The sequence below is a fragment of the Cicer arietinum genome, chromosome 2, assembly GCF_000331145.2.
Source record: "Cicer arietinum cultivar CDC Frontier isolate Library 1 chromosome 2, Cicar.CDCFrontier_v2.0, whole genome shotgun sequence".
Lineage (NCBI taxonomy): Eukaryota > Viridiplantae > Streptophyta > Magnoliopsida > Fabales > Fabaceae > Cicer > Cicer arietinum.
Genome location: NC_021161.2, coordinates 5,138,800 through 5,150,440, shown reverse-complemented (window position 1 = coordinate 5,150,440; position 11,641 = coordinate 5,138,800). Strand labels below are relative to the sequence as shown.

Sequence of the window (11,641 nt, the reverse complement as noted above, 5' to 3'; positions counted from 1 at the left end):
AAAATATAGAAGATATTAGTTATATATCTATTGATATAACTACAAATGCAATAAACTATTTTATAGTAGTTATTAGAAATTATATTAGCGATTGCTTTTAACAACTCCATTATCAATACCAATTATAACTATTTATTAGTCATAACATATTTTTAATTATAATAATTAATTTTTCGTAATTATGATTATATTTTCAAATTGATTTTTTGATAACATATGATCATTAAATGTGATAAATTATTAAATAATAAGTGACATAATATCATATGCCATTTTGCAAGAAATTTGTTAGTGTAAATTAACATTCATTTTGAACATTACCAAATAGAAAATAAAAAGACAAAAATAACACATATTAAATCAAAATATTTGTTATCAATATGGAATTTGACTTATACCTTGCACATTTATAAACTATGATTAATATTCTAATTCAACAATTTTTTTTTTATCAAAATACGAATAATCTTAGCAATATATGTGACATCATTAACATACTTTTGAATCAAAGAGGTATCGGTAAAATAAAACTTGCACATAAATTTACAACATGTAATTTCCACTCTTTAGTTCTCGTTGAACTGTGCCAACCTCGGAAAGTGCTCCTCCGCCGCCAAAATCCGTCATACAATTATCGTAATAAGCTTTTGCGTCAGGATCACTAGTGTTTGCACTTAGTTTTGTGATTAGATCGATTGCTTTGTTATGTCGGTACGAAGAACATCAATATTGTATTGTGTAAGGCTAACGAGATCTCCTTTTGCATCATATGACATTCTTTTTTTCTTCTTTAGAACTTGCACAAAAGAAAATAAAAATATTCATAACAATTAACAAATATATAAAATAGTGATATTTAAGCTTAGACTTAAGATAATATAACCATGCAAGACTAATTGAGATGTTTAATCATCTTTAAAATGATAATAATTAAAATACGAGTCTAAGTGTGTGATAGTAATTAGACATGTATTCAATATACTTTTAGATAAATGTGTGTACTAAGAATTGTATTTAAAATAATCATTTAAGAATAACTAAAATGTGACAATTAACTTGATGACTTAGTTAGGATCCTTGAGTATGACTTGCTTTTGTAGTTTTACTTCAATGATTAATAAGCATTTCTTAAGTACATGAATTACACGATTGTTTTTTTTAATTTTAATTTTATTTTTATTATTATAGAAGAGATGATAAATTTTACCATAATTAATTCACATAATTGCGAGGTTTTGAGTTCGAATTCAAGACAAAACGTACAACCTAACAATATCGGTCCCAAGTTCATGTTAATAGTATAATATAAGTAAAGAGAACATACAAACAATCATCATAAAACTGTATCATTACACAAACATTGCTCAAGAAAAATATCACATTAAAGAATTAAAATCACTCAAGGAAAATTAATATTTTTTACTATAACATCAAATCGTCTAAGAAAAATTATTATCGTTTTGGAAACACATCAGTCACAAAAAAATGCAATGTTATGCATGAGCTTAGACTCTACTTCATAGTGTGGTACCATTATAACTCTAAAGTACTTGGTTAGGAAGCTTGATACTATGTCACCGTCCCGGTGAACAGACAATTCAAATTGTCCATATCCTCATAGATCTCCTTAACTCAACCCGAGACACATATACGCGACAGTCGAGGTAGACGTGTGTTGCATGATAGCTCCCGACATTTGGATTGCGACCTCCAAGTCACCTATAAATTTTCCACCCGAATACCTCTAATGTCTAGGAATGTTGTCTTAAGGGCTCAACAACAGACTGCCACGATCAGACTGAGTTGTACTTTTTCAAAATCACTAGGCTTGTCAAGTCCTACCTAGATGATAACAAAATAATCTCCAATTCCCTTCCTTTTTATTTTATTTTATTAATCAATTAGGATTCACATATGGGTCAAACCCATTGATCCCTTTATTTATTTTTAAATAAAACTAATAATTACTAAAACTAATGTTTCAACATTTTTTTAACATAATTTAATTACTAAATATTACTACTATTTCCAAAGTAATATTTTATAAAATAAAGTAATTAATCTTTTAAAATAGATTAATAACAAAAACTCTCATATTCAAAATAATCACCATAATGATACTTATTTTTTCTAAATACTCACATTAAAATACTACCATCATTAGAGAATATTCAAAATTATAAAATACATAAGTATAAAATCAACGCTTTATATTAATTACTAAATCATACTATATATATATATATATATATATATATATATATATATATATAATCACAATATTATAACAAGTATATAAAAATAAAGAAAATCAAACACAATATTACCACTATCTCAAGATAATTATTTATAAAATAAATAATTAAAATAAAATATATTTAGAATTAAATAGATATAATAAAGTACACATTTAACATTAAAATTCTATTTCTTTTAAAATATATATATATATATATATATATATATATATATATAGTATAATATAATAAAATATTTATAATTTATACAACTAATTTTGTATAATATGTATCAAACTAACACATTATAAAAAAACATCCACATAACGAAAATTAATCAAAAATTTTATGAATATATATTCTATAATAATTTTAACATCAAATTAGTTATTTAAAATCCTATATAATTAATAAATAGTTTATCATAAATTTAGGGGGTTACACCAGATGTTTCAATCAATTATGCTGCTGATTTTTTAAACAACAAGGAAGCATCCGATGAAATATAACAAATGTGGGTGAATAAGTTTAACTATATAGCAAGGGGAAATATTCATAACATGTTTGTTATATTTTTCACAATAATACCCCGTTTCCATGACGATAAATTATTAAATAATAAGTGACATAATATCATATGTCATTTTGCTAGACATTTGTTTAGTGTAAATTAATAATAAGTTTAAATAATAAGTTTTATTTCCTTGAAAACATATTTTCTTTATCCGTTGCGAATTAAATTAATATATATTATTTTGGGATTTAGGGAGTCACATCAACCATGATGAACAACTGTCTCCAGAATGATTAACATCATTCTCCAGTATTATGACATCAGTCCCAGAATGATACAATCATTCCCCAGCTTACTGACCATAATTCTCCAACTTTGTTACATCATTCTCCAACTTGTTTTGCATGAATCAAAAGGCAGTCTTAATTTAAATCAGTTAAGCACACCTCTGAGATTTTTGTGTGCAAAATAGATCATCATAGTCAAAAAAAGATAAGCTACAGATCAGACTTTATTAATGCATATGCAAAAAAACATAATGTTCAAATCAAGAACATTCAAGGTTTAAAAAGTCTGGTTTTTGGTCAAGACTGACATGACACCCAGACACCTTTTCAACAGTTATAATAGCTGTCATCAACCTCCTTGAAGCCTTTAAAAGGAATCTTAAGCTCAAGGAAGAAGTAGAACCTCAAGTGTTAAGAAAATCCATTAATCATATACACTTACATACTTGAAAGCTTCTCAAATCGCATAAGAAACAGTTCTGATTTTCTCTTCATATATCTTAATTATACTACTGATTACTTTAATCAAGAATCTATTCTTAAATACAATTTGAGCATACTCAGATTCTACCAATCTCTTTAAATCATTATTGTGTAAACTCAAAACTATAAGGGTTGTTTATAGTTTGAGTAGATTTGTAAAAATCCTTTTATGGTTAAAGTTGTTTATAGTTTGAGTAGTTTTGTAAAAATCCTTTTATGGTTAAAAGGTGAATTATAAAATCCTCTCTAAAGATTGATAGGTAACTTGATTGAATCATTTTTGGGTGGAAAGGAATTGGTGTTACAGATCAAGGTTGAACATTTAATGGAAAACCTCACAGTTGTTGGGAATGAACATAGCCCGAGTTGGATGAACCTGGATATATCATTGTGTGGTATATCTTCCCTTATCTCTATTTACTTTCAGTCATTTTGATTATCAAGTTAAATAGATAAGCTAAAATTGTGATTTTAACTAACCAAGAACGTTCTATGTTTTCTATTTTTATAACCAAGAATGTTTTTCGTTTTCTATTTTTATAACTAAGATCAATCTTGAGATATTTTCTTAAGATTCTAACAAGAAATTTTAAATAGGTAAATTTACAATTCAAACCTCATTCCTTGTAAATTGACATTTCTACTTCACTTTAGTTAATGCAATAGAATATGAAATTGCTTAAAGAATCATGCTTACCACAAGTTATCATATTTGTGTTGATGAATCAGGAAAATCGGAAATTGAATGAATATATAAAATCGTTTAGTGCATGCTAACAATCAAACGACTATCGAGAATGTCTTTATATATGCCACCTATTTTACAATCGATAAATTTTTTTGTATTGGAAAATCAATTTAAAATTTAAGAGTAAGGATGAGATTTTATTATAATTCAAATTCAAATCGAATTAAAATTAGACATCAAACTTGAAGAGATTGTCAAAAAATCCAAACAATAAGACTAAAGAAAAGTAACCTTAACTTGTTCGTCAATTATGAGTGTTGATAACCGAAAATCGCAATAGCAGAAAAAATTAACAGAATATTCAAGACTTGGGATAGCAACATAACCCGCACTCGTGGGTACTCACTCGAACCCGTTTGATTTAGACGGGGAAAACTTGCTTTTTTTATAACATATGATCATTAATTAAATGTGATAAATTATTAAATAATAAGTGACATAATATCATATGTCATTTTGCTAGACATTTGTTTAGTGTAAATTAACATTCACTTTGAAGATTACCAAATAGAAAATAAAGAGACAAAAATAACACATATTAAATCAAAATATTTATTATCGATATGGAAGTTGACTTATACCTAGCAACAATTATAAACTATGATTAATATTCTAACTCGTCAAAAAATGTGTCACAGCACGGATAATCTGAGCAATATCTGTGACTTCACCAACATATTTTTGAATCAAAGAGGTATCGGTAAAATCTTCAGGGAAACAATCACCAACATCGGTCATTATAAAACTTGCACCTGAATCCACATTAGCGTAATCTCCTTTCTTTAATTGTGTTTGAATTGCGCTAACCTCAGAAAGTGCTCCTTCGGGACCAAAATCCACATAACAATTACCGTAATATTCTTTTGCGGCAGGATCACTAGTGCTTGAACTTAGTTTGTTGATTAGATCGACTGCTTTGGTTATTTTGGTACGAAGAACATCAGTAGCGTATTGTGCAAGGCTAACGAGGTCTCCTTTTACACCACTTGGTTTTGATTTGAAAAGTTCTAAACAATAGGTAGCGTTATAGGATTGCTTGCAAATGGTTGCAACATCCACAACTTTAACTTTAGCTGCATACGAGGATGCAACACTTAAAAGAAACACAATTGCAATCAATGAAAAACGAGACATATTGTATTTCTACTCAATTCTTTTAATATTGATTTTGCCTTCACCCCTTAGTGGCTTTATATACAACTTTCTTTCTTAATTTTGAGAATTAATATTTGACTTATTGACTGTTAATAATTATTTTCCTCATATTATATGATTTTTTTTCCATATATATATCATTTGACTAGATTAGTATTTTAAAAGACAATTTTTACATAAAGAATCTTGTGGATTTGGAAAGGATTTGAATGACTTTTAAAATTTTAAAATATTATCAAAATTTGTAATACGAATTTCAAAGAATTTATAGGATTTAAAAGGACTTTATAGACTTAGATGGTGTGGTGGATTGAGTTTCTAGAAGATTATTTTGAACAAAAAAATCTTAAAGATTTTAAAAGAATTTGTAGGAATGTATAGATTTTAAAAGACTCTTTAAAAAAATTAAAAGATTATTTACCATCAATATTTTATAATTAAGATTTTAATGGATTTATAACACAAGAATTTTCAAGATTTTAAAATATTTTATGAAGTTATAATATTGAATATCAAAATATAATAAATAAATTATAAATTATGAATAAATATTAATGAAACTAATACCATTTTTAAAATTATTCAATAACAAAATAATTCTAGTTTCATATATTATCTTTAGTGACATTTATCATTATATTTGTAAGTATAGTAGTCCTCAATAAATTAACATATTCCTATTTTGTGCTCTTCGATTTGAACAATAGATTCATAATTATGGTCTTTGTTAAAACTTCAAAGGACAAAATGATTTTTAAGCAAATATTAAATGATTACTATATACTCTCTAACACAATATTCTCAATAATGTTTTTTATTTATTAAAATTTAAATCATGCCTATAAAAGTTAATATCACATATTTAAAATCAAGGCAATTATCATTATTCTATCAACATAATCTTCTATGATATATGAATAAACTAGCAATTTATTTTAATTTCAATTATCGTTACACTTATATGCAATATTTTCATTACTATTATCTCTATTACTATATACTCTCTAACAGAATATTCTCAATAATGTTTTTTATTTATTAAAATTTAAATCATTCCTATAAAATTCAATATCACATATTTAAAATCAAGACAATTATCATTATTCTATCAACACAATCTTCTATTTTGTATGAATAAACTAGCAATTTATTTTCATTTCAATTATCGTTATTTTTATATGCAATATTTTCATTACTATCAGCTCTATTATATTTTTTTTAAAGATGTACATTGTAGATTAATAATATATTTTTATTTTAAGAATTATTATGATACGTAATATCTTGAAAATTACTTATGCTAGTCATCATTGTTGTCATCATAGTTAAATTTTTCAAGGATGCGTTGATAATGTTATCCATTTATTTTTATTTAACTATTATAATATAAACTACTTTATTGATTATATCACAACTAAAATTGGAATATCACACACCTTAAAAGTTGATCTTAAAATAGATGTAATTTAAAAAATTCATGATCCACTAATCTTTTTGCTTGTAATATATACAATACATATACATATAACATGAGTAAAGTAATATAAAATTTACAGTCATATTAATACTTACAAGTTAACATAGTCATATTAATACTTACAAGTTAACAAAGCAACTAATAATATACTTACAAGATAACGTAACAACTAATTTATTGTCTATAAAGAAAATGTTGTCGAGTGTTTTTAGTCTTATTTATCTTTAATCATTAGTTAATTTAAGGAGTTATTTGATATATTTTGTTGATTTTAGCTCTTTGATTTAATGAAATATTTATGTTATTATTTCCTTGATTAAGTAGGGATTTTTCGGAGTTTTGTGTTGTTACTTTGTTTTAGTGCAGTGCTGAATTTTGTTGAGAAATCAACATGACCTATGTAGAGTATTTCAGCCATAGCTCGAGTTGTAGATGTCCAACTGGAGTCCAACCAAGTGCACATCAAAGCTAAGTTCCATAGCTACAACTTTCTTGAAGACACCAGAACCAAATACATACTCGAAAGAGGTTAAAAAGGCAATATACGTCGGACAACAGATGTTGAGCGCTTGAAGCGCGCCAGACGCGCCGGAGGCGCATTTCCAGCCATTCAGCACTGTCTAGGCGCACTTGAAGTGCGTTTTCTGCGCCTGGGGCGCGTTTCCAGCCATCCAACATTGTCCAGGCGCGCCTGGAGCGCATTACCTGCGCCTGGGGCGCGCGACGCGCAGCAGCAACCATAGAAACACAATTTTTCACTGTTTTAGGGATCTTTTTTACTCTTGGGAAATTGGGAGACTTGTGCCCTAGCATAGAAACTCAAAGACGACCGTTTCTAACATCATTGGAGCAGTTTTATCAAGAATCATTCATGAATCCTTCTTGTAATTCTTCTCTAATCTCTATCTCTTTTATCTCTATCATGAGTAACTAAACCCTATTTGTTAAGAATGAGTGTAACAAGATGAAACCCTTATTTTTATGATTTGATTTCTAGTTATATGAATGAGTTTGTTGAATTATTTTTCTCATCTTTGTGCTTAATGCTTTTTATTGCTTGATCAACATTAAAATGTTCTACGATTTGTATTTTGATACGGAAGTGGACTTTACGAATGCTTGAGATGATAAATTCATGAATTTGTAGTCTAGACATAGATGCAGGTCATGAAACCAATTAAATTAGTTGCAAAGCAATAAATTACAAGAGAATTTCTATACGGTAATGCTTAATTCTAATCTTAAATCTACTAAGGAATTAGGGGTTACTTTGGAATTAAAGGTTCTGTCACTAAGACATTAGGGCAAGAATAATAAAGAGAAAGGAGAGAGAGATTATTAAAAGAATCCATTAAAATGTTGTTTGCTTAATAAAAAGTGTAAGAAATTATTTTGATTCTTTAATATTATCTTTGTAATGATTCTTTAAAATCTTCTTATAGAAATGATGATAGATGAAAAACAATAATTTTACTCATGTTATGAGAATATAGTAAAGGAGAAAGGAGAAAGAAGAAAGAAGAGAGAGATGAAAATGCATAAATAAACCAAAAAGAAAATGAAATAAGATATACAAAAGAGGATAATATAAATAAGTTTGAAGACTTTTAGGATTTGTGAATTTGGGTAGACTTGCGAGATGAGTTGAATTGTGTCTTAGAATCAAAGTCATTTAAGTTTTGTTTCGATCGTATATTATTGAAGAGTTGAATTGAGTTGAGTGTTGTTGAAAATTACAAATATAGGGATGGAGAGAGAGAGAGAGAGAGAGAGAGAGAGAGAGAGAGGGGGGGGGGGGAGAGAGAGAGAGAGAGAGAGAGAGAGAGAGAGAGAGAGAGAGAGAGAGAGAGAGAATGGGAAGGGGAAGAGAATAAATGTAAGAAATTATTAAAAGAATCCATTAAAATTTGAAAGATTTTGAATACAAAATTTGTTGTAAGTTGTAAAAAGTCTTGACTGAATATTTATCACTAGATTTTTACACATAATTTAAAAAATTATAACAATTATAATTGAATACCTCAAGGCTTATTTTTATTACATTAAAATATTGAATGAATACCTTAAGACTTTTTTATCACAAAAAAATATTTTAAAATCCTTTCAAATCCAAATTTCAAAGGACTTAATGAATTTTATGCAACCATTGAAGATAAATGAGTACAGCATCCTCTCAAACACAATATTCTCAATACCTATTTTTGTATTTGGTAAAATATAAATTATTCTCAATAAATTCAATTTCACATATTTAAAATCATGTCAGTCGTCATTATTCTATCTATGTAACATCTAGGCATTTTATTTTATTTTTATATTTTACCTTATTAGGAGTTGAGATAATTATTCTATAAATTGTTGGTGATAGTTACTATTGTATTGTGTTATTTTAATTTTTGGTAATAATAATAATAATAATAATAATAATAATAATAATAATAATAATAATAATAATAATAATAATAATAATAATAATAATACAAGCATGAAACGGAAACCGTTAAAAATAAATTTCATGGCTTAGGTTAAAATAGCACGTTCCCCCGCTTAATATCACGTTCCCACTTTTAAGGATAAAAAGGAATAAAACAAAACTGATGCCTTCCATTCAAAAACGCTATGCAAAGGATTTAGGAGAGAAAAATGAAGAAATTCAAAAACTAGATGAGTTAGTGATTCATCGTGTAGCACATTTGGAGCAAAGACCACTGAGTGAGAATTTTATTGTTACTTTGTTTTAGTTCAGTGCTGAATTTTGGTGAGAAATCAACACGACTCATGAAGAGTATTTCAGCCATATCTGGAGTTGTAGATGTGCAATTAGAGTCACACTAAGTGCAAATGAAAGCTAAGATCCATAGCTACAACTTTCATGAAGACACCGGAACCAAATACAGACTCGAAAGAGGTGAAACATGCAATATACGTCAGACAACAGATGTTGAGTGCTTGAAGCGCGCCAGACGCGCCTGAGGCGTGTTTCCAGCCATTCAGCACTGTCCAGGCGCGCCTGAAGCGCGTTTTCTGCGCCTGGGGCGCGTTTCCAGCTACAATTTATTTACTTAATTGAAATTTTTTGCTCTGCAATAAAATTTTTGATTTTATTTTTGAATTTTTGAAAAAAATTTCTTTTATTTTCTATTTTTATTTGTTGAGCTTGCTAATGTCATGTCTAGTGGTTTGTCTCTTCTTTGTTTGAGATAACTATTCATTGTAAAGCATGGAAGATTATAATGATGATATTCTACTACAATTATATGAAGAGTGTGATACTTGTCTTATATCGGGTATATGTCGCATGATTGAGGGGAAAATCTTGAGCTATACATTTTTAAAATATCACCCTCAGATCCCTCCGATGCAGACTCTTAGGTGTGACTTTTGCGGAGAAGCACATAAGAATGAAAATTGTACTGATGACCTTGCCGAACTAGTAGAATAGGAAGATTTTTTTTGTCAAAGTCATAGAATACAACGAGTGTTACATTAAAAAGATCAATTGGGAACAAATTCTACCTCCAAAAATTCTATCCAAAGAATCAGATGACAACGAGTGTTTTTAGTCTTATTTATCTTTAATCATTAGTTAATTTAAGGAGTTATTTGATATATTTTGTTGATTTTAGCTCTTTGATTTAATGAAATATTTATGTTATTATTTCCTTGATTAAGTAGGGATTTTTCGGAGTTTTGTGTTGTTACTTTGTTTTAGTGCAGTGCTGAATTTTGTTGAGAAATCAACATGATCTATGTAGAGTATTTCAGCCATAGCTCGAGTTGTAGATGTCCAACTGGAGTCCAACCAAGTGCACATCAAAGCTAAGTTCCATAGCTACAACTTTCTTGAAGACACCAGAACCAAATACATACTCGAAAGAGGTTAAAAAGGCAATATACGTCGGACAACAGATGTTGAGCGCTTGAAGCGCGCCAGACGCGCCGGAGGCGCATTTCCAGCCATTCAGCACTGTCTAGGCGCACTTGAAGTGCGTTTTCTGCGCCTGGGGCGCGTTTCCAGCCATCCAACATTGTCTAGGCGCGCCTAGAGCAAGTTTCCTACGCCTGGGGCGCGCGACGCGCATCAGCAACCATAGAAACACAATTTTTCACTGTTTTAGGGATCTTTTTTACTCTTGGGAAATTGGGAGACTTGTGCCCTAGCATAGAAACTCAAAGACGACCGTTTCTAACATCATTGGAGCAGTTTTATCAAGAATCATTCATGAATCCTTCTTGTAATTCTTCTCTAATCTCTATATTTTTTTTATCTCTATCATGAGTAACTAAACCCTATTTGTTAGGGATGAGTGTAACAAGATGAAACCCTTATTTTTATGATTTGATTTCTAGTTATATGAATGAGTTTATTGAATTATTTTTCTCATCTCTGTGCTTAATGCTTTTTATTGCTTGATCAACATTAAAATGTTCTACGATTTGTATTTTGAAACGGAAGTGGACTTTACAAATGCTTGAGATGAGAAATTCATGAATTTGTAGTCTAGACATAGGTGCAGGTCATGAAACCAATTAAATTAGTTGCAAAGCAATAATTTACAAGAGAATTTCTATACGGTAATGCTTAATTCTAATCTTAAATCTACTAAGGAATTAGGGGTTACTTTGGAATTAAAGGTTCTGTCACTAAGACATTAGGGCAAGAATAATAAAGAGAATTCGGTAATAATTCAATAAAGGAATTCAATAACTAGGATCAAATTAGACACCAAGGTTGAATTC

At 28.6% G+C, this 11,641-nt stretch overlaps 1 protein-coding gene across 1 annotated transcript; it reads right to left on the bottom strand.

The window, feature by feature from the left end:
* Positions 1–4,881: 4,881 nt before the first annotated feature.
* Positions 4,882–5,403, bottom strand: LOC101509825 (uncharacterized). Its single transcript, XM_004515402.1, has one exon. It carries the CDS (start codon positions 5,401–5,403, stop codon positions 4,882–4,884), a length of 522 nt encoding a protein of 173 aa, XP_004515459.1.
* Positions 5,404–11,641: the final 6,238 nt, after the last annotated feature.

Bases quoted from the DNA above. Each gene is read 5' to 3' on its own strand.
- LOC101509825 (XM_004515402.1), bottom strand. From the start codon at position 5,403: ATGTCTCGTTTTTCATTGATTGCAATTGTGTTTCTTTTAAGTGTTGCA.